At 44.5% G+C, this 24,372-nt stretch overlaps 1 protein-coding gene across 2 annotated transcripts in view; it reads left to right on the top strand.

Moving 5' to 3' along the window:
- Window positions 1-3,357: 3,357 nt before the first annotated feature.
- The window catches only part of SOBP (sine oculis binding protein homolog), a 120,709-nt gene continuing 99,694 nt past the window's right edge, over window positions 3,358-24,372 (top strand). For both annotated transcript variants that reach the window (XM_054196314.1, XM_054196313.1), the window contains exons 1-3: window positions 3,358-3,510; window positions 12,860-12,998; window positions 14,901-15,086. In XM_054196314.1, the coding sequence (XP_054052289.1) occupies window positions 3,415-3,510; window positions 12,860-12,998; window positions 14,901-15,086 (421 nt within the window). In that variant the 5' untranslated portion in view covers window positions 3,358-3,414. The remainder of the gene's footprint in view (window positions 3,511-12,859; window positions 12,999-14,900; window positions 15,087-24,372) is intronic.

The following is a 24,372-nucleotide window of genomic DNA, read 5'->3' as shown; positions in this document are numbered from 1 at the left end:
TCCATATAGAGCACTGCTGAATCAGGTTTCTTTACGAAAAATACAGGTTTTCACACAAGAAATTTGTGCTGTCACAGTTCAGTAAATGTATTTAATGTTAGGGTCTCTGCAATGTAAATACCAGATTTATTTTCTCGTAACTTTTTGGAGACGTTCAGATCAATGCCATTGTGTGACTGACAAATTCATGGCTTCCATAGATTCTGATATTCTGCCTCCCCTTACAAGTTCACGAGCTACCATTAAAACCTGAAAGCGTTCCTTTTTGTTAGTCATTCGCTCCCCAGTAACAAGTGGAATAATTAGACAGTTTCCGAAACTTATTTCAGTAGCTACGATGTGTGTCAGATAACGTCTGAGCACTCTAAATGCATGAACTTCTGTGTTGACAGTTGATGGTCCTCCATATGCTATCACTAGAAGAACAACTTCCCAAGAATATGTAGTATAATAATATGCAATATGTAAAGGTAATAACAGCTCTAGAAAAATAGGAATCGTGACAGATGCAGACATAATCTGCTGTCAGATGAAGATATATTATTAGGACACAGAGAGGTAGAACTTTTGTATCCATCCAAAGCCTGTATTAGATACTGAGAAAAACAGGATATGCTTTAAGAACATGGCTCTCATCTGGTGGTTGACGAGGTTCTGGGGGACTGTAGGCTGTTTTTAAGGAGTTTACCAGAATTAGCTGAGAAAAGGGAGCCTACTGTCAGGAGGCATAAGTTCACATCTCCATTCAAAAGTATTTGGAGTGTGCAACTGGAAAAAAAAACCTGACTGAAAGCCACTGTTTTTGATGACCAAGAAGCGAGGATCAGAGTTCAGAATTGACAGCGAGAGGGGTGGGAAGTGCTTCAATTTACAACGAAACCTTCAGCCGTTAGTCAGGAAAACTGGAATGACAGATTTGATCCTGAAGACATTCTTTTTGTTCTTCTCGCTGTAACCTGCTGAAGACAGCTTGCACCATTTGGGCTTGCAGATACCCTCTCCAAAGCCCCTTCCAATATTAAAAGAAATTCCATCTATGTTGGGAGTTCGGGATTCATCTTTTTGTCAGATTATCAATTCAGTCTATTACGTTTATGCAGAGAAACAGATTTATTACAATACGTATAGTAAGTGTTGAGAAGTAGTCTTCAGATGTTTCACTGAAGAACCATTTCAGGCAATAGTCCGTTTAGCAGAAGTTCTAAATATTTTCATTAAAACTCTGCTATCAGCTCTACAGAGAAACTTGTGATATGTCCCTAATGCAAGAATTAATTTTGCCTTTTTCATTAGAACGACTTCATGTATCAGCAAGGTGGTGGCAATTCAAAGCAGAATAGTTGTCTGAGGTTGGCTTGCTTTTCCAGCCAAAGGTTCCAAAGAGATCGAAGGCTACGTGAGATTGTGTTTATAAGGAACTTCCCCTTGCATTGCCTGTCTTATTCCTACTGGGTGAGAAAATGCATTGAGATTCTGGGATTATCTCCTGTACTTGATGAGAGATCAACCGTACCGACTTGCTTTTAATAAAATATGGTGAACAAAACATAGAGATGAGGTTGCTGGTGGTGGTGGTGGGGCACAGAAGGCAGGAAACCTCCCTGTTAAGCACCATGCTTTGGAAGTTACCCATAGAGTCACAAGTTAGTTGCCCCCAAGTTTCAGAATTCACTGTGTTTTAAAATATTGCAGGCAAGAAAAAATATATGTGTAAATCTTGGTTCTTTCTCATGCTCGCTGCTGGTGAGTCTGAGGGCAGACCTTGTGTTCCTGGTGTGCGCGGAACAGACCGAGCCCACGGCACGACCCCTTCTGCGGCTTGTCTCCTGTAGCTCCTTGCTGCCGGCAGAGCCTTCTCCAGGGTCTCCGCGAGGTCCTGCCGCTCTGCGAAAACAAACCCAGATCAGATCTGTTTTTTTTCCAACATCTGCCCGATTCTTGCAGGCAGCAAGGGGAGCGGCAGCACCTTTGCTTCACCACGGCCATGACCTTACCACTGCAGATGGGCTCTAGGATTTTACCAGACTGAGGTCTGGTTGCTGTCTCACCTTTTGATGATCACTTAGCTCTAACGGCTAAGGCTGTGCAAAATCCCAGTTTCTTCCCATTTTCAATGCCACAGGGGAGAATACGCTCCGTGTCTCTAATCACTCTGCCATCTGAAAGCAGGCGAGCAAGACTCATTTTAGTCACAAAACGAGCAAAAAGGAGTTCTGCTCAACTTTTCATACTGAAAAAATGTCAGTGATTTAAGCTTCAGAAACAGAGAATGTAAATTAGACATTGTTGCACGCAAAACGAACTTATCTTTGACAGGCTAAACAGAGATTTTTATGGGGAGCCTACTCATACCCACACGGAAAGCAGTTTATCTTTCAACTGCGGGGTTTTTTTTTAAAAATAAGTGTAATTTTAAGGTGTACTGCAGTCATAATGAGAAGCCCCGTACAATTACAATTTTGACTAATGGAACAATGGACACCCCCGTACCGCACGGTATTGTATCGGGTAATTAGGGACTGCCAGAGAGCAGGAAAGCACAACCCAGGAATAATCAATGTATCCCCCCGCAGTGTGTACTGTAATCCAGCACCTCGTCCCACCAAACCATTCATCCTCCCTTCCCAGGCGCAGATAAAGGGGAAAAAAACAGGAGTAATCACACCTCGGAAAGAAAGGGGCCGGAGAGCCCCGGCTGACTGCGGCGGGGACGGGACGGCAGCGCTGGGGGGGGTGGGGGGGTGGCGGGGCCACCGGGCCGGCCACGCAGGGGGACACGGCGACGGCACCCCGGTGAGGGGTGGGGGAACGGACAGGCGGGGCCGACCCCCCGCGTATGCGTGGGGGGGGACACACACGTCCCCCCCTCCCCCATCCCGGGTGTGGGCGGGGGCGGGTGCGCGCCGCCCCCTCCCCTCCGCTCCGCCCGGTGCTCGCCGCCGCGTCTCCCCCCCCCGCCTCCCCGGGCTCCCATGGCGGGCAGCGGCGGCCGATTCGGTGCCGGCAAGCCCCGCCCGCCGGCGGGCCGAGGCCGGCCCCCCCTTCCCTCCGCCGCCCCCTCCGCGGCAGCCCGCCAGCAGCGCCACAGCAGGCGCGGGGCCGGCTCGCTCCGCGCTGCCTCCTCGCCCGCTCGCCCGCCCGCTCGCCCCGCCGCCCCGCCGCTCCCATGCAGGCCGGCGGCGAGGCAGAAGATGGCTGACTCGCCGGGGCACCCGCGCCCCTGCCCGCCCGCGACCCCCGCCCGCCCGCCGCCGCCGCCACCGCCGCGCTCCCCCCGGGCCCTCCGCGGCGCCGCCTGCCACCACTGAGAGCCGCCGCCGCCGCCGCCGCCACCCCCCCCCCCGCGCCCCTCCCGGCCCCCCCAAGAGCACCAGCAGCCATTTCATCTCCACCACCACCAAGTCGGCGCAAAAAATGGCAGAAATGGAGAAAGAAGGGAGACCTCCCGAAAATAAAAGGAGCAGGAAGCCGGCTCACCCGGTGAAGCGGGAGATCAACGAGGAGATGAAGGTAGGTGCCTGTGATGGGGAAGGGAGAGGGGGGCTTCCCCCCCCCCGGCCCCCCCCGCCTCCGTGCATGGAAATGAAATAAGAAAGGATCTCTTGTCATTTTTTTTTTTTTTGTAGGATGCACTGAATGTGTCTCAACTCCGCCTCCTGGGCTGAAAACAGAGACGAATTCACAGGCTGCAAATCCTGTTCATTGACCAGCTTTGATTTATTTATTTAAAAAAAACCAAACAAACAACTCTCCCTCGTTGGGCTTTTAAGCTCCTTGGGTGACAGTGATGAGCCTCTTTTTTTTTAATTATTATGATTTTTTTATTCTTTGTATAGCCATCCCCTCAGGTAGCTGGGAAGCCCTAAAGTTAGGAAAGAAAGGGACCTCTTTTAAACACTGCCTTTCGCTCCTTTTTTTTCTTTTTTTTTTTTTTTTTTCTTCCCAGTAGCCGGCTGCAACTGTGTAATTAAATTGTCAAAGTGAAATGTGAGGGGCTGAGCCGCGCATCGTCCTCGCACTTACAGCGCGGAGACCCCTCGTCTCTCCTTCCCCCTCTCGCCTCCTCCTCTGCTTTCCCTGCCCCGCTTCCCAGCCCGTGGCGGCGGCGGAGGGGATGCTGAAAAGGTGGCCGTCCCGGGGGCTGCCCCGGGGACGGATGGAAGTGTATTTATCCTGCGGAGGGAGGGCTGTCCTGCCTGATAGGGAGCGGTGCCAATCCAGCTGTGCTCTGGAGGTAGCGCTTGAGGCGGCCGCTCCAGATGTTAGGATGGCTGCGATCGCACAAAAAACCCCCGTTATTTCGGGACGTCTTTTATCATTAGGTCGCTGCTCCAGGCTTGACCGGTCCTATTTTTTGCGCCTGTTTTCCACGTCTGTTCCGCGTCTGTTTGTTTTACGTCTCTAATTCCCCAAAGTTGTGAACTGTATTGCGAGACGTCGGTTGAACTTGCTGTTGTTGTTGTTTAATGCGCGGATAAAGTGACTAAAACGGTATAGTCTGGTTATGAGATAAAGCTGCTGTCATTTAAGTTGAATATGTCATTTATTAAAAGGCTGATTGTAAGTGGAGGACTGCCTGGAGTCGCATAGTATGTATACTATATAGGCAAGTATATAAATATGCATGCTGCCTAGTGAAAATATCTCTGCTTTCCGGAGCATTGATCTCCCTGTGTAAAATTAAACGGGAATGCACAATCCCCTCCCCTCTCCCCTCTTCCGCACACCACTAATTTGGGTTAGGTGCCCTTTCCTGCCTAAGGCAGGCGTTGTGGCTCCTGCCGCCTGCGTGATGAGCGTGTACACAGTCCTGCGTGCACATCAACTGGAAATGTGGACAAGAGTAGTATTAGGGGAACGCACAAAGTAATGTGTCGGTGCATCTCTTCAGGAACAAATCGTACCAGTTTCGAGTCCCGAGGAGCGGTATTATTCTTTGCGAGATATATGACACATCCTATTTCGGGAGAGGGCTCTGTGCAGGCACCGGAGAGTAAGAGTCATTGCTCATTGTAATCCCACATAGTTTTGAGGACTGCGGAGGTCTGTAGTACAGGGCATTGGCCCCTCAGAGCATCGCCTAATGCGATCTATATGGATTGCAGCTTTTAAGTTTCATAGGTTCTAGAATTACAAATTAGCTAATTTTAATCAAAACATGTGAAATGTTATCCTGGCTGGATATAAAGGCTGACTGTGCTGGATCCTCTGGGTTTGTTTTGTTTACTTTGGCTGCAGGCACACTCAGCGGTTTGGGAGATAGTTGTTCTTCTACAGTATAACAGATGTTTGTCTGAAAGGGTGAGGAAGAAACAAAAACAACATTGTGTGAAGGAGAAAAATTACACAATTTTAAACTAATGCTTTGGTATTAAGCACTGGCGTTAACCTTCACGTAGAGAGTTTCTCTTTTTTTAACCACGGGTAGCTGCTTAAGGTTGGAAACCTCAAGATTTCAGCTGACTTAAAAATGAAAGGCGCGTAGAAACAGTGTTTTGAACCGATGTGATTTGTGGTCGAGAGCAAGATAGCTGATGGCAGAACCTTTCACAAAATGCAGGCCACCTTTCGATGTAAAGTGTGCTATATGTGCTGTGCTGGGAGACGGCGTTTTTAGTAGGATGGTTGGGTGCTATCATCCAAGAAGCAGAAAAAGGGGGGGGGAGGGGGGGAAAAAAAAAAAGTGGTTTGAATTTTTGACTTGTTGAGGAAGTTTAAAATCCTGCGGCGGTCGCTTACTGGTTTTCTTTGCTGATGAATTAAGATGTCTAGCTGTTCTTGGTAAACCCGAGGAATACAATAATGTAACAAATTGGTTACACTGTGCAAAATGTTTGCAGCGAAATGACAGAGGGAGCACAATGTGCCCTTGTGTGGGTTCATATCTGTAATGTTCAAACAGACTGACTGTTTCCCTTCATCTGAACTGCTTTCATCTGGACCAGTGTAAAATAAGCTCTGGTAAGTAATCACGGCGGAGCAGAAAGAAAGGAATGTATACAGCAATAGACAGCCTAAGCTGTAAAAACTGTAACCCGAGTATCAGCAGCAGATCAGATATCAAGGCTTTAAGGTAGGGGAAATGAAAGAGATGAAGGGGAGGAAAAGACGAGAGAGGGAATGGAAAAGTCAGCTTGGAAAGTGAAGGAGAAGTAGGAGGGCCCCCTCAGGGAAATTTGGCTCAGGGATTAGGGAATTTTATCATGGTGTACAGTGACCTACTCAGGTTTCAGCCCACATTGGATCAAATTGCCTCCCTTTGCTAGCAGAAAGAAAAAGGACTGGTGTATATGTGATTTTCTTTTTTTTTTTTTTTTTTCTTTCGGGTAATAAAAAGGCCATTGGTACAAGTGTCTATTTTAAGTACAGCAAATGCAGGGCACTATGAATGAGCAATAAAATTACCTCATCACAGAGACTTCCTTCAAGATTTGCTGTTTGATACAGCCAGATATTTACTCGAGAAGGATCACAACACCTAACTCCTTGGCTTGTTGTCTTCCGACAGTAGCGTCACAGCTCGGTTTTAAAGTGACCGGATGGATATTCAGGTTGCTTGCTCTTTCCTTATGCCAGATATTAAGTTACATTTTTGTTATCGCTAACCTAATGTACATGATGGTTATAACAAATTTTAATTTGAAACAATGTTGTGTGCAAAAAGTACATGACTCTGCACAGTTTTCTCGTATTACATTTCAATGAAAAAATATATTCAGGAGGAATTGTTTTGTTTCGCTGTGACCTTTACAGCCTCTCTTTCTTTTTTCTGATTATTGTTTTCTTTTGTCCCCCTTCCTCCTTCAGATGATACTTACCGTTTTTATTTCCAGGGGGTAGCACTGTGCACCTTGCTCAGCGCAGTGCCGTTTCTCACTCGCTGGTGAATAACAGAACACCGAAGAGATCCAAAGCTACTGTAATCAGGGAACCCGATGCTATTATAAGGCTGAAACATTTTTTACGGTTTAATTGATGAAACTGCTCGTCAAGGCGCGGCGATGGCTTCCCCATCCATCCCTCCACAGCTTATTTCCCTTTGCCATCCCGCTCCTCAGGAGCAGCTAGGTGTTGTGCAATGAAGTTGCATCCAGTATGGATGGTACTGGAAGTTCTCCTGCACAAACAAGGCAATGCATCCGCACATCTCTGTCAGTTGAAAGGCAAGCAATTAATTTGTGCTGTAATTTCACAGGGCTGCTCCGTGTGCCCAAGGAGTTTACCATCTATAAATATTCTCGATAACTAATTTGTATCTAAAATTGGGCTTCGTTCCCGATGCCTAGAGCTTAAGACAGCCCCATCTGTTATAGTTTAATAGTAAACTCATCAGAAGATCTTTCAGTTTAGTGTTTTAATATTCCCCATTTGGCATTTAAAAGTACTACTGTCGGAAGGAGGAAAGCGGTGAAGCAGGCGTAGCGACGCTGCGCCTGGAGTGAGCCAGAGCGCTCGGAGCGCTCGGAAGATTCCAAGGAAACTCCTCCCTTCTCTCCTGAAAAGCGAAAAATGTCTTTGGGAAAGTGGAAAAGCAGACAGGCTTTATCAATTGTACTATTTCAGGAGACCGAGGTGGGGTTGGTTTTTTGGGGTTCTTTTTTTGCAGAGTCTGCATGGAAGGGGTTTTGTGGGATGGCTGCACAAGGGAGTTGTGTTGTCGGCGCAGGGCGCCTCACCTGCCTCTGCATCATAGAAATAGCGCTTCCCCAAACCACCTGGCTGTTACAGAACCAAACGTGTATGTACGTGGGAGGACAAAGGAAATGAAAGCATCAAGAAATTTTGCTTTTTGATAGCCTAAAGGTCTAACCATAAAATTCAATATGGCAACAACATAAATGAGCAAAGAAAGTGAGGGCTGGTAAAAAAAATAAAAAAAATAAAAAAAAATCGAAGTTTGTATTCTGGCTATAGAAACATTTCTATTTCCTCGGTGCGGTGAAAGTGAAAAGTGAATTTGTGGGGCTCTGCACCGAGTAGGTTATGCAGGCAAGGAAATGGAATGGAGCCACTGTGCTTCCTCCCAGATCTGAAATAAACATTCAGCAGTAAAACCTACAAGAAAATGAGTCTGACAGACTTGTTCTCCCCTGCGTTTCCTGCCTCCGTGTTTGCCAGGCCTCGTTCGGTGAAGCCAGGCCTTGCCCCCTGTGAATAAGGTTTGTAAAGAAGGAAAGGCAAGAGGTCTAAGATGGAAGGAGAAGTGTGGCTTAGTTTCAGTATGTATTAATTAGTGAAGATTTGGGAAAATAATGCATTGCAATGTAAGAAATCAAGCTGTAGGTGTACTGTTACAATGAAATGAATCCTAAAGCGGGAATAAATGTGATTATATTTTTACTGCCTAGTGTATAAGTCAGTTTCACAAAGGAGAGAAACCACAGTCTGGCGAGTCAACACACTCTTCTTCATCTTTGCCATGAATAGGAAGCAAATTCAAGTCAAAATACCAACGAGCATAATAGTTAGTTAGTTATCCTGGCTCTTCCAGAAGAGAGGATATTTCTGTATAGTACAAGAATAGAGAAATCATACAGTTAAAACATGCAAATTAAACATTGCCCCGCCGTGGTGATAAGTGGTTTGGGACTTAGCAGGGGGCGACGAAAGACTTGCCATCTATGAGTAAGGGAGGGCTTTGGCGGTGCTGTGTGACTGGGGCCACCGGAGCGTTTTGGGGCCGGTTTCCTTGGCAAGGATGAGCTGGTTGTGCTGCCATGGTCAGGCAGCTGCCATGATGCGCCGCTAGAGGAGCGCAGGAGATTTGGCTCCGGTGCGATGTCAACCCACTGCCTGGGCGCAGTCTGAAGAGGTTGCTGAAAAGGTTGTCGGTGTTTTCAGCCACAACCTTGGGACCTTGGCTGCCTGGTGCATGCACAAGAGCTTGGCATGGTGATGTGAGCACAGAATTTCTGTGCTTGTCTTCTCAGCTCCGACGCTGGCCCATGCCCTGAGCAGCACCGGGGCTCCGTCTCTTGGTTTCCCTGCGAGGGACTGAGCGTTGACTGCCCGTCAGCATGACGTTCGCGTCGGTGCTGTAATTTCACAATGAAATCCATGGATCCCTGCGGGACTCCTTTTGTGTTCAGTGGGTTTCGCTCTGGGCTCCAGGGTCCCAGCTTGGCAGTGTGATTGCTGACTTGGGGTTTTGTTGATGATGGGCAAGGTTTTCCCCAGTGCGCTGGTCTTTCATGTCATGCCAGCCTTCCGGCAGGGCTGTGGGGATGGGGTGGCAGCCGCCATCCTGCAGACCCTCCACGTGCTTTTGAGGAATGGGTCTGAAAGTAGGAGTGGCCTAGTGTGGTGCCTCTGCTGGCCTGTTCCTGCAAAAGCTTGGAATTGCAGCTCCTTGCACATCCTCCATCTGGTCACCCACACTTGTTTTCTCCCTGGGCTTTGGCAGGCCCATTGTCTCTCAGTTCAGCTGATTCCTCTCTAGCCTGCTTCATCACTGCTGCTTCTGCTCTTCTGGTCCAGCATCAGATCCTGCGTTCTTTTTTTTCTCAACCACCATGATTACAATCATCACCTTTCTTTTCTCTAAGCCTTTGAAGTTTGTACATCCTTCAGTGAGCTTCTGCTCGGCATGTACAGGTTATATATTAATTGGCTTGCTTCCTTTCCTTAACTCCATCAAGAACTGGGCTTTTTTTCCCTTTTTTCCCCCCGCATTCACACAGAGACAAATTGCCTCCTCTCATCTCACCAGTTCTATTTTGACTATTGCTGCCGCCCTGGTCTTTACATATCTCATCTTGTTACCTATCTTGAATCCACATAGACTGGGCCTACCATTGAAAAGGAAAGAAGGAAGAACACATGGAAACAACGAAATAATAGTGGTCAGCTCTAGGGCTGCAGCTTCAGCAAGCGCATGACGTGTGTGACCATCATCTCGATGGACAGGGTGTTAGACATAGCTGCAAACGAGTATTGTAGTCAGGAATGTGAGGGAAGGTGATGTTGTAGTTCTGTGGACACCCGTCTACATGAGAGAGTTAGCGTGGAAGGAAACATTTCTCAGCTTTGACTGTCAGCTTGTTGAGGATGGGATCATCCTCTCGGTTTGTCGTGTACAATGTGCTGTGTAATGAAGCCCTGGCTGTTAGCCACTGGGAGAATAGTATTAAGAGTGATCACCATCATTGTAATACGTAAGATAAATTATGAAGGAGAATGGCTTAATTGTTTATTTCATCCAAGCATCCTTGTTGAGAAATCACTGCACTTACTTGTGCTGCTGCTAGTGTGCGACCTCATTCTACTCTCATTGAAGCTAATAGCAAAGACCCCAGTGATTTTTAATTTTTTTTTTAAAAGAGTCAAGTCTCTATTTTGAGTAATTTCAGAATCAAATGTATTTTTTTGTCATTACTACGGTTCGTTTTTGTGCATCACTCATCATGGGTGGTAAAACGAGGCTTGAAAGGTACTTAAACTTTGTGCTGTTACAAACCCAGTCATCACTTTGGAATCTGAGGAGACATATACATGTGTGAATTTCCAGGAAAAAACAAACATATATACAGCCTTGCTTGCATATTCCTTGATGAGTAATTAGAAATTACTCATTGCCTGAGTTGATCAACAGTGCAAATAAAACACAAAGCATCCACAGGAGGCAAATTTAGAGCTACTCAATTAATTTGGTTGCTTGGGGTTTAAGTCAGGAAGGCTTTGGTCTCTACCTTGCTAGATTAGTCTCTAGGGCTGCGTCTCCATAGTTGAAACTGGGCAAAGCAAGGGAATTTGGTGGAGCTTGCCTTCAGGCCTCCATGGGCCTGTTGGGTCATTCTGGGTGAGCTGCAGTGGCGAGGTTTCACTCCCAATCTCCAGGTCATTTCGTTGTTGGATTGCCGCGGGTTTAGAGACAGGGTTAGTGCGTGGGGACTTTCAGCGCTGTGAGGAAAATTTTCTAAAAAGCTAAAAACCAAAAAACTTTAAAAAAAAAGTCCCATTTTTGCTAGTATTTAAGACACGACCCTGCATCATTCAAATGAGAGATGAAATATATATTTTTAGAAATGAATGTAGGCATTAGCCACATTACGCTGCCTTGTACTCGCTGTTGCAAGCTGTAGTAGTGACATAGTTCAGATGTAAGGGGTTTTGTACTTGTAGTGCTGACACTAGAGGTGGAGGGGGAATGATGCGATGTTTTTCCGGCAATTCGGGGCTGCAGACGACAGCCACGGCATTGAAACTCCCAGCAGGAGGTCAAGTGAAAATGAAAGGGGAAAAACCAGCGGGAAATTGGTGCTTCCAAGGGTCTGCTGTGGCATTTTGGTTTTTTTTTTTGGTTTTTTTGTTTGTTTGTTCGTTTTTTTTTTTCTTTTCCCGGAACATGTGTTTGTAGCACAATTGCACAGAGGATACTCCTGGAGGAGTATAAATTGCTTGTGTTTATTGCTTATAGCTGCTTTACAGCGCTCCTTGAGTGACAGGAACACCTATGCAATCTGGTGTGATGAATGAGCCAGGAGCAGTGCAGCTCTCTGACGTTCCGGGGCAGAGTGCCTGCTGTAGCTTTGAATTCAGAAGCAATTATCATCTGATTAATTTTATTTATTTATTTAAATGACTGGAGAATTGCTGTGTTCTATCATTAGGCTTGCTCCCACTCAAAAATTAAGCTAGAGCAGTTACTAGACAAAATCTAGCAACCTGCAAATTTGACACGTACCATTTGTTTTGAATTGGTGTTGTATTCTCCTGATTCCTTCGCTGGTAGCCGGAGTCCCAGAAGACGGTGCTTATCAGGAACGTTATTTTAGATGTCAAGATCTTGCAGGAAAATGAAGTTTGGAATTTGTTTTAAAAGAGCGATAATAAAAAAATTGCGGAGACCAAATGGAAAGGCTTTGTGTGTGGCTTTTTCGTTTCATTTTATAGTTGTCATACTACTTTAAACTGATCTTTGCCATCGCAATAATTCATTAGCTGGTTTCGTTTGGTAGTTTCCTAAATCCGTAAGCCCTAGAGCTCCATGGCACTATTTGGTTTCAGAAAGCTTTGTTGCCTGGCTGCAGATTTCTTAACTTGCTCCGCTAAATCTCCTGGCCCAGTAATGAGCGTTTTCTACAGAAATATTTTTGCCACATGACCTGGAGGATGTGTTTTTAATAGAATTTCAGAGTTATGACAGTCATGTTCCATATTTTGCGTTTCCATACAAACATAAAATGTAACCACACGGCTGCTTGGAAATCGGTCTGAAAATAAATATGGCAAAACTGAGAAAGGTTTTCTTAAACAAATGTAAGAGGTGTTTATCTGAAGCGTTATGGCAAAATGCTTTCACGGTGAAGAGTTCTTTAAGTGGTTTGACTGTGCAAGGCCTTATAACTCTGAGGAAAGACATCTTCGCTGTGATTTTATTTGATTTGGTTCATGGGCAACTCAAGGAACTGTAATTGTGTCAGTGACCTGCTCCAGCTGAAAAGACTGTAGTGCAGTAAGATTGATTAACTGCCGGTCGAAAAAAAATATCCTAGTTTTCTGTTATTCTCTTGCTGCGGTCTTAAATATTTTATGGCAACACAGACAAGTTTGTGTGACGAATGTATGTTAAAATATTTCTGACATTGAATGCCAGAGCAGAAGTCATAAATATCTCTCCTTTTCATTTTCTTTAAATTACAGATGTATGAGTCTCTGTCATAATTACACGTGCCAGTCGGAGATTTAAATGCATTACACTTTATGCACTTGACTGATGAAACGAACATTAGTCTTTGAGGAGGTGGGCCAAACCTGACACTTCCTCGTGTAGCACAGATATGGTTCGATTTATGCAGTCCTCCCTTCCTTCCAAATGGTTATTGATTACATAAATAAGTAGGTAATTTTTCTCTTTCAGAACTTTGCAGAAAACACTATGAATGAGCTCCTTGGCTGGTACGGTTATGATAAGGTTGAATTGAAAGATGGAGAAGATATTGAATTCAGGAACTACTCGGCAGACGGGGAAAGCCGCCAGCACATTTCTGTTCTCAAAGGTAATGAGACTTAATGTTTCTGTGTTCGCGCAAAGAAGGATTAATATCTCAACCTGCCTGAATTGGCGTGGACTGGGAAGCGTGTTCTGCTGCTTGCTCCGTGGTTGGTTTAAATAAAAATATCGGAGAGTCCCTTCTAGTACGAGGAATCCAATAGAGTACGAGGAAAATCACTTAATAAAATTGCTGTTAGTAGGCACTTAGTAATCCGTCTTCACAAATAATGCCTTTTGTGAGTCAGCAGAAAGTCACGTACCTGTGGTACCAATAAACTGCTCACAACTGGAAAAAAAAAGAGAGAGCACTTTCCTAGCTGTGTGGCTTTAGGGAACCCTTTTATTTTCAAAACTAAGACTTTTTGGGCTATGGCTTTTTTAAATGCTGAAAGATTTTGAGCTGGAATATGCACAACGCGCGTGGGATTCGGCGTGAATGTTCACAAAAGGCTCCTCAGGGATGTTTGTACTCTAGTGTCTGCTGCAAGTGCTGGAGAAGTTCCCCAGGGGTGTGGAATTTGTTTGGGACGCTGCTGGATCTTTGTGTACTGTAGTATGAGATAATTAAAAATGTGAAGGATGGGACCCGGTCTTTTTGTCCCGCCGTTCAGTTGCTGCCTTCTGACTCCTCAGCCAAGCGAATGGGTAGGGACTCATGATCAGAGCGAAGCGAAGAGTAGGAGATTGCTGCATCTTGACTTATCCGACAAGAGTCCCTCAACAGCGAGGGAAAAAGAGGAAATTGCAGCTGCTTTTACGCTTTTGGACTGCCACTTTTCACTGCGTTTGTGGCCAGCAGTATTTGGGTTTTCTTTCTGATGGCCAGCAGCAGCACTGTATTCAGTGAGTGCTGCAACGAGTGCTGATACCAGAGAGGCCGGTTCTGAAGGCTAGAAAAAAGGTAGAAAACTTAGAGGTAAGGTGAAACAACCTAATCGTGTTAAAATTGAATGTTTGCAGCTTGTTAGCTCTATAGTGACATTGGTGGTCAATATTTATTTTTCATTGAAAATGCAGTGTCATTAAGCCATCTTTGAAGAAACTTGTTCCTGTGCAGTAATGCGATTAATTCATTCATGTTTTAATAAATAGATCTTTTATTGAATGATTTGTGGCTCCAGTCTATGCCTGATGAAATTTGTGACATAATTTTTTTTGTAGACACATGATACAAACCATATGTTTTATGTACCAAACAAAGATGTCGAATACCCGTGCCAGGTAGAAACTTTTGGTGTATGCAGTCTGTGGGAGGGAAAAAAGTGTGTTTCTTTTTCTGAGAGATGGGAGGAGAGGGAATACTAAGAATTAAGTCCTGCCCCATAGCTGACTGAGGTGCATTAGAGAAATTCACACAATTAAGAATCCTGAGGTGATTTGGGATTAAAGAATTAGAATAATAACTGTCATCATTTCATGCACGCTTTGCTGTAATGTCAATATTTTATTCCTTTCTTTAAATCCTTTCCATGACTACTACTCCTCCACTTACTGACAGAGAATTAGGAATTCTTTCATTTTTCAGTTTATGCTTCTTGCATTGGTGAAGTCACAGTACACTGAGTGTGATGACCATGCAAACAGTGGAAATGAAGGATGTGAATAGGCTATCACTGATTAAATCAGGCGCACTAAGAATATGTATGACAAAATAATCTCACCTTAAAAAAAAAAAAAGAGGATAATTTTTTTAGTGTGAGTTTGTGTGAGTTTGATTTATTAAAACAGAGCATTTCTGCAGAATATTGGAAAGTATCCATTTTTTTAAAGGGAAAATATCTGGAGAGGGTTGTGCACTCTTCGTGTATTAGGGTAAGTAATTTAATGAACAGATTGGTGAAAGTACGTAGGGGCATTTAAGAAAGATATTTGTCATACTGTACAATGTGTTCTTTGTGTTTTACAGAAAATTCTTTGCCAAAACCAAAATTACCTGAGGACAGTGTTATTTCACCGTACAATATAAACCCAGGCTACCCAGGGCTTGCCACAGGAAATGGACTTTCAGACTCACCAGCAGGGTCGAAGGATCACGGGAATGTACCTATTATTGTCCCATTAATTCCACCACCTTTCATAAAGCCACCAGCAGGTAAATCCTAATGAACATTTAAAAGTGGTATCTGTCATAGACGTGTGTCCTGAGATTGCTAGATTATGATGTCTTTGTAAGAGAGCTGATTTCAAAATCTTTAAAAACTGGTCACAGGGAACTTTAAAACCATGGGAGAGTGACTATTCTTGAAAAACCTCTGCAAATGCGATGACAACAGACCTGTGCTGCTTGTGACACTCTGTGAGCTGGATTATACTCTCAGCACTTCAACAACCTCTGCTTTTTGAAAAAAAAAAAAAAAAGTTTTTGTTTTGATGAACAAAGCCTTTAAATAAATTAACGGAAGATGATTAAGTTAAAAATAGGCACCACGAAGGAAACAGCAAAAGAGACAAAGCTATCAAATCAATATCATAATTTTATATCAGGTTAACAAGCTTATCCTGGGAAAACTGTCTCTTGATTCTCATTGAAATCCCTGACCGTTGTCTCTTGAGGGTTTAATATGATCTTGACTCTACCCAGGAGACTGTACTGAGATGTTTTACATTTTCATTAGATTTTTATCAGGAGTGTTTTTATAACATGCCATTCCTCAGTGTTTGCGTGAAAAATGATTTATTCCACACTGTGTGCTGCTTACCATAATCTGTGAAAGTAACTCTTACGGCTACACCAGGGTGATGAATTGCTGTGTTATTGCTTACTGCTGTATACGGTGCGATAATTGGTCAATGTAGATAGCAGCAGGCTCAGTCCTGCTTCCACGGATGTCCCTGGGTGTTGTTCTGGGTGCTCTTGGGTGACCGAGGCACTGGGGAGTACAGGGTGACCTCCAATACCTACCCAAGAACGAGAGCTCTCCTCACAGAGGGGGGCAGCTTGGCTAGAGTCCTCATGGGATGTGAGGACACTTCTGCAGAGGCAGAACAGCTTGTAGGATCAGATCCCAGGTGTTAGATGGTCACCTCTGCCCTCCGTTGCATTGACTAAAGGTAACTGTAAAATACCGATTGGTCCAACAAATTGTTTGCCTGTTGACAGTCATGCGAGAGACCACAGTTGCCCCTCCCAAATTATTTTTATGCCATTGAGTTTTATCTCTAAAGAAATATACTAATATGCTATGAATAATTTTCAAATGTTACTCAATACGCATTCCCTGCCAAAGACTTTTCATCTATTTTATACGATATTTGCTAATTACCAAAGCTATTTGGGCCCATTCCTGCAGCCTTTACACAGCTAAAGATCTCGGGCCATATGGGCTGGATCCTCAGCTGTTGTTGATTTGGCCCTAAAGCTTTAATCAAGGGCTTGTGCCATCCCAAGCTATTTTCTCCTCCAATCTGAGTCATGAATGAATCCAGAATGCTGAATTTGTGGTACACGAACACAAGGCTATAACATGCATTGTGCAAACTGCCACAGTTGCTGGATTTTTATGACATCAAACAAGCAGGAGGAGATGGAACTATGAAGTAGAAAAACAAATTACCACAACAGTAGTTAAGTGGACACGGGGGAACCTTGGCCAAGTCAACTGCCTTCTGTTCTTTGCCCGTCCACCTACCACGTGTGGTCCTATGTTCAAATGCACTGCTAAGGGTAATGTGCAGAGAAGGCTTTTTGGAAGTATTTTCCAAGTTTAGATTTTTACTTCAATAATTCGTAGTAGTTGTTTCACTCATACAGGGGATACAAACGCATAATCTCTGCCTCCTCTGACTTTATCCCATGATCAGTAATTGAATGCTAGGTTACCATAACTTCTGAGCAAATGAGCATATTTATCTTTGTTTTAGGGAGCAAAGTTTAGGAGGACCGGAGGGGGAGGAGAACAATTGTGGGATTTGCAATAAGCATCGGTAGTAATTGTTCTGTTTTATCTTAGGGCGTAGGTGCCCTAGTCATGATCACCCCAAAGAGCCTGGCAAGAAACAACTGGTGAATACAAGTAGAAAAGGGAGTACAAAGGAGCCAGGAGAGCCAGTGTGCAAGGCAGTGGTCTTGGCACTGCACTTTGACACCGTTTTGTGGGCACTACATCAAAGTAGGAAACTTCAGAGTCATGCAAAACCAGACGAGAGTAACTCTGGGGATGTTTTCTCGGAGCCCCTCACAGGCACAGGGGGTGACTTTGGAAAAAGCACAAAGGTACTTCTTTGAGTTGATCAGGCAAATGAAAAAGATTCACATCATTAATTGCTAAAGCTTAAAGTCAACATTCTCAACATGGGGGAGAGAGAGGCTATGACTGACCTGCCACAAGAACAAAAGCAGCTTACGTTTGTTTGAGTTAATAAATGAAGAAAGGGGACAGGGTGGGAGAGGCAGAAAGAGTCCAAGAGAAAGCTTCAAGGTTAAAATTGTGGGCAGAGAAAGGGACCTTTGCAGCACATTTTGAATAGATGTGTGTAGGACAAGGCTACATTACAGGCCAGAGAGAAAACCAGGCTGCAGTGACTGAGATGCTGAGAAGCGGGATGAGTCCAGACTTTGTGCATGGGTGGGGAAAGCTTTTAGATATCGTACAGGAGAAAAATCTACAAGATTTAAATATAGCTCAAAAGAGAGTGCCCATAGATGAAAACGATATCTAGATCATGAACCTGAAGGACAGGAAAGATGATGGTGCGGTCTGCTGATATTGAACAAATAATATGGAGTGAGCACTCAGGGAGAAATTATTAAGACTTTAATTCTTGCTGTATTGATCTTGAACTGAAGGGTCAGTGCCAGTGAAGGAGTGTCAGAGAGACAGGCTGAGGTGTTCCTTTGGACAGGAGAGCAATGGTCTGGAGAGCATAAGCAGATCCAAGAAACAATCACAATGAATTATAAGTTGAATAATTTTTGCAGATAAGATTCTATGCAGATAAGAGGGAGAAGAGAAAGAGCAGGGCATGGGGGATGCTCACAGAAACCTGAAGGGAGAAGTAGGAAGGACACTCTGCAATGTGCAGTATGGAATAAGGGGTGGAATGTCCTGGTTTGAGGTAAACCAGAACCAATTTTCTGATTTGTAATTTTACTTTTTAGCTGGGCCTCTTCTAACTGACCAAAGTCTGAAATTAACAGCATATTGTTCAGAAACTGTTCACTCCCAGAGTGATAAGACCTGATTGTACCAAGGAATGGTATGCACAGAGGCTCTTGCTTATACTTATTGCTATAACAACCAAGGTCAGCTCGCTTTGCTGTTTGCCCCGTCCGAGGGTCGGAAGCGGAGAAGCGTAGAGGGGTCCCACCTGCAGGGAGGAGCAGACGGGACAGGTGACCCAAAACTGACCAACGGGGTATTCCATCCCATCTGCATCACGCTCAGTTTAAAAGCTGAGGGATCAAAGGGGCAAGGCTGCTCTGGCTCACTTTTTCTTCAGTGGCCGACGTCTGAGGAGGACCCTGTCTGTTTGTCTGCCTTTGATACCGATCCGAGCATTCCTGACTCTAGTTCCGGAATTCAGCTCCTGTCCATCGCTGACTCCAGTCTGGGACTTTCCCTGTGTCTGCTGGTGACGCGATCATCATCCTGGGAGCTGGATATGGTTTTGTATATATTGTATACTTTTTTTTTCTTTAATTGTTATTATCCTATTATTATTTACTATTCTCTTATTTATTATTATTTTCATTAAAGTAGTCTAGTTCTTTTTTCTAAACTCGTAAATCTCCTTATCTCCTCTTCTCCTCACTGAGGAGAGAGGGGGGGAGGGCCATCTGTCGTTCTGCTTGGCCAATCCGGCCAAAACCATGACACAGAGGCAGAAAAAGCACTGGGAGAAGACAGAGTCAGGAAGCCAAGGGAAACAGGATTTCCAGGGATGCAGATATAATACTTGGTATCAGAAACAGCTACCAGCTCGAGAAGGAGGAGGAAGGAGTACTGGTCCTGAACTATGTCTAGAAAGCAGTCATTGAAGATTTCAGCAGATTAGGTCTCCCTTGAGCATGCTGGAAAACTTTGAACAGTGTCCTATCTGCATTCATATTTTGTGTTGAACAGGCTAACTCTTTGAACAGTTAACAAAATTACCTTTTTTCTCCCTGATGCTTATTTTACACTAAAGTGTTTTTCTTCTTTCGAAAACCAAGTAATTTTGAGCAGTCTGACTAAAATTTTATCTCCAAGCTGTTCAGCTTTCTGTTTTAGTCAAATGAAATATTAGGTAAAAATTTCCTTATGCAATCCTGGAAAACATTAGACAGCTACATGGCCAAATATAAATGGCTCCAATAAAGGCACTCTCTCCTTGCCATACCTCAAAATTACATCCGAAAAAGTGACTTAAACACATGGGCCCTGTGTGGTGCCCTGACCGTCTACAGACTCTGGTAGCAGAGCACTGGAACAGGCTGCCCAGAGAGGTGGTGGAGTCTCCATCTCTGGAGACATTCCAAACCCTCCTGGACGTGTTCCTGTGCAGCCTGCTCTGGGTGACCCTGCTCTGGCAGGGGGGTTGGACTAGATGATCTCCAGAGGTCCCTTCCAACCCTTACCATTCTGTGATTCTGTGAACAGCACGTCAGTGGAGGATACTAAATCCAGTCATGGGAAGCCTCCCGAAAAAGGATCCCTCTTTGGGATCCTGGGGACTGTTTGCCAGAGCACTCCACTCACCTGCACCACTAGGCAGACAGACCGTGATCAGGCAGTGCCCAAATCAAAAGGGGCTTTGTCAGTCAACATCAGCCATCCAACCTGCATCTGGAAGCAAATAAGAAGTCAGTGTGGCCTCCAGAGAGTTGGCGTACTTGTCTCTTTGTGGCTGATAACCATCCTTGCCCAGCAGGCTGGTAGCTACGTTTAGTGTCAGCATAAGATTCTGAGTGATCTTCAGGGTTTGTCTCGGGTGCAACCTGTTGCGACAAACTGATACTAAGATTAGTTCTGCTTGGTGTTAGAACATTCTTTTTTTCTACACAGCAACGTAAAGTTAAGTATTTTTTTTTTTCAGTTAAAAAATTACATAGAAGTAGCCAGGAACAGAAAAGCAATAGCCAGGAGTGATCTAGAAATAAAAATCCCACCGCAGTTGTGCAGGTTGTATGGCCATAGTATGCAGCATGAAACTATCCTAACTGTTATTCTGCAGCCCTTAGTGATAGAGTAAATCTGAGAGGGCACTTAGGGTGACTCTGCCCTTTCGCTCAGACAAGTTTGGACGGCTGTTGTTAGATGGGATGAAGGAGGGCTAAAATCAAGGGTAGTCAAAGAAGAATGCAAAAAATTCTTTCAATGCAGGTGAGAACATGCTGCCTCCTTCCCCCTGCACCTGCTGGAGGCTATGGTGTCTCAGTTCCCCCCCCCCCCCCTTTTTTTTTTTTCCCTAAGAGTGCTCTTTGGTTTACTTTCTCTTGTGATCCCCGTGGCAGTGCCTCGGTAGGGGTGGTACAGCTGCTGGTTGGTCTAGCCTTTGAGCATGGGTGTCAGCAAAACCTTTCCCTTTCCCGCCTCCTTCTGTGCACGAGTGATGCACAGGCTACATCGGCCGATCTGAGCACCCCAAACAAGACCCGGCTCCCTGCCGTGCTGTGCTGCGAGGGGAGGTCGCTGTCGGGGGATGCGGTGGAAGGGGAGGCAGAGGGGTTGACACCGTGCTGTTGACTGAGCTTTCCACGGGGGAAAGAAGTACAAGGGGAAAAATAATGCGCCCTCCCAGAGTTTTCACAAGATAACGAGCACATTTGGGAAAGCAAAAGGGATTTAAATCCTCCGTCACGCAGATCAGTGCCTCTATGTGATGTTTGGTTCGGTGGTTTCCAAACGATAATGATTGGGGTTGTACCAAAAGTTATCAGAAACTTGTGAAAGTGAAGGAGGAATGGGCTGGAGGAACTGTGTCTGGTGAGGCAAAATGTCTTAAAGGAGGAACAGAAGCATTTCTATGACTGAGTACCTTGTAAGATAGGTCTGTGACATAAGTTGGCAACGAAATGTTGTATTCAAATATTAACCCGAGTTATTAGATATTTTATAGAAAGGAATGAGTGATTTTCTGTGTTACAGCTTAACATAACTTTAAAGTTTACGGGATTTTTTTTTTTTTGTAAATATAAGTGCACACGAGTAACTTGGTGCAACGTGGGATTAAGCAGAGCCTCTGCCCTCTGAGCACTCTGGAACTGCCCGCCATAACCTCTCTCAATATTTAAATTGTGTACGAGGAATCTGGAAGCATAAAAGATGTTTTAAATGGTAGTTAGCAGGGCAGTAAAAAATGATTTCCAAGATCATCTGTCTAAATTCACCGAGGAATTGGTTCTATGACTGCATTACCAAGAAGTCTGATTTCAGGCAGGGCCCAGTGGCAATTTTCCCTAAATAAAGACCATATTATCAGGTCTAATTAAGCCTATGTATCGAGGAGACTTTCATTTTACTACGTCTGGATCCCGCTTCAGCATTTCCCAAATCTTATTGCAGTTGCTGAACAGCATTGCAATTTCTCTAACTGCAGGTTTAGCTCTATAATAAAGACCACCGCGACAAAACCTGTAGTCACTACTCTTCAAATTCTTTCTCTTGTTTTCAGTTTCAAACATCATCTCATTTACACTGATCGTAGGGTTATTAGTGCCTGTGTTCTAAAATGCCAGCCGTTGCCAGGATGCCTGCCCCATCTAGCCCGCTGTTGATGTCTTTTGCTCTCTGTGGAGGGCCAAGTGTTTCCTTTGTGCTAAAAAGAAAATCACAAAGTCCACGTATGCGCTTTAATAGCATATATTCAAAATACACAGGGAGTTCCCCCCCTATTAGCTGAAATAGGTGCTTTTTTGTTTGCATGTTTAAAACCTGCCTAAATGCCAGCTTCTATTTGTGTTGTGCATTCAGTCCTCACTGAACTATGCATGGGAATGTGCCTCAACTCATGCATAGAAAACGTAGGCAAGCCGTGGTTCCCCAAAATGATTGTTTAAAAGCAGCCGGGACACTTTGCTTTATTGGCAGAGTAGTGAACTTCAAGAGACTGGCCCTTAAAAGGAAACACATTGTAGAGCCTCTGAGGTATTTCCATAGCAGTGGTTGCAGCAAGCTTTCTATTGTCAGTCCCGTTTTTTAATTTTCCTCTGGTAATTACTTTTTCCGAGGTTCTTTTTGTACCTTAAGTTTGTCACATGCCCCATCTATTTGTTTAGAGGATTGGCGCTTAAGTGCTATCACAAGGGGGTCTGCAGGAATGTCTCAGGAGTTTTGTTTGTTCATTTTTCATTTTGCGATTAATCAGATAAAGCATCTTGGATGTAAGAAAAATGACTGTAATGGTGCTTCTGCCTTGCTTGGGATCATCAACCTCAGGAACTGCTTTGGGGTGAAAAGTCCAAACGCGCGCTACTTGGTTTTCTTCAATGGCAAGCTGGGGTTTCAGGAGCGGGAGGCGGCTAACTCGGAATTAACCGTTCTGAAATCCTGGCAGGTCCCAGTGGAAACAGTGAGCCCTTATTGTTAATGCTGCAGGTGCTAGACTCAAGTTAGGATCTAATGTCTTGAAAAAGGAAGCTTTGCAGCTTTTCATTAGCAAGTAGTAGTGAAAGCAGCTAAAATATTTAAAGAAAGATGTATGCCAGTGGGTTGAGCACAGTTCCCAGCACTGGGTAAAAGGGTTATTCTAGCTCCCCCCAAAACTCCTGAGATGCAAACTGCCTGGGTGAGGGGGCGGGACGCAGCAGCAAAGAGAAAAGAAAGGAGAACAGAAGAAGGCGGTAGTGGGGAGACGGGGCTGCTGATAGCTGTGGTGGAAGGAAACTCACATGCCAGGAAAGAGATGGGCGGTGGGGAGACACCGAGGAGGGATGGGGATGCCAAAATATTTTCTGTATCAGATCACAGATACAACCACAGCCAAGGCAAAGGTTTCCCACAGGCTCACTCAGTCCAGGGGACGTACCCTTTGAGATCTCAGTCCCAAACCCTGTGCCCATGTTGTTTTTCCATCTGCACAAGAGACTTCTTCAGTGCTGCAGTTGAGCACCTTCAAGAGCGATATTTTGTTTTTGCCAGAAGAGTTGAATATCTCCTGCTGAATTTCATGCAAGGAAATGTGGAAAGCGAAGTTTTGGGGTACTTGTCCAGGGATCATCATCATCATCTGCAGGATTAGAGCCGTAGCTGCGGTTAGTTTCACCCAAATTCCTGAAACTGGAGTTAAAGTTGAAAATGCATATTAGTTAGTTCAAAGGAGTACTAGTAGAATATTGCAGTCTAATATTAGGTAATATTATTATATATTATTAGATATTATTAGTTAGTTCAAAGGAGTACTAGTGTAATATTGCAGTTAGTAAACTGATCAGGATTTAACTCCAGAATTGTAGGGATTTTAGAATCATCCAGCTAAACACTGTAGGCCATGCTGGTTTTCTTAGATAAAGGGACAGAGCTGTACATGATAGATTTACTCTGTTGTAGTCGTTGCCTTCCTTCTCTCCCCCAAACCTCTCCAAATTATGGTTCCAGATAAGATCGATTAGTCTAAACTGCTGCTCATTGGGTTTAAGAGGAACAATTTTCTGCAGCTCCTTCACGCTGGTTTGAAAGGGAAAAAAATTCCAAACATTCTGCTTAATTAAGACCTAAAGAGGCGGTGCAAACTTTTGATGATTAATTGAAGCATGCTTTAGACTGATGCATATTTAGTTATTATAATGTGATAATTTTATCTTGTTATACAAACTGCTCCCTTTGGGAACATGATTTAACACTGCAAACACTCTGTGTTTATTGCATTGTTCATTATGAAAAATACACAGGCTAAAAACCACAAGGAGATGTATCTGAACAGTATCCGTGCGGTGGGTGCAGGGAGTACTTCTTCAACCTGTAATGACACAACCCAGGGGCAGAGAAACACAGTATTGGAACTCCCACAATAGCTCTCCCTGTGAAGAGTTGAGAACTCAGGAAAGCAGAAGCTGGAAATTCAGATCTTGTACTGTATGCGGAAGGAATATGTCTTTCTATTACCTCATGTAATTATGGAAGACAGTGGTACGGATGTTCTGCTGAAAACTCTCCTGTGACTATTCAGTCGTCTCTGTGCCAGCTCCTCATTGTCTCACCTGTGGGAGTACCCACGCTACCTGCCGTAAGCCTGTCAGATCCGACAACACGCAAAGCATGTTGCAAGAGCAGGTTGCAAAGTCGCAAGCCCAGATGGAGAAAAAAAATACAGTTGTTAAAAAATATTTTCCTTTCACTTCTTCAAAATGATCTGTACCGGGACTTGCAAATGTTCTTTTCGTACTTTACAAACATGCGTCAGCCTGGCTGTGTGAGCCCTGAAAGTGATGGTCAATGATCTTCATCAGAAGAGTGGCTCCA

Source organism: Rissa tridactyla, chromosome 3 (genome assembly GCF_028500815.1).
Source record: "Rissa tridactyla isolate bRisTri1 chromosome 3, bRisTri1.patW.cur.20221130, whole genome shotgun sequence".
NCBI classification, from domain to species: Eukaryota; Metazoa; Chordata; class Aves; order Charadriiformes; family Laridae; genus Rissa; species Rissa tridactyla.
The sequence above is the reverse complement of the archived record's forward strand: the minus strand, read 5'-3'. Positions and strand labels throughout refer to the sequence as shown.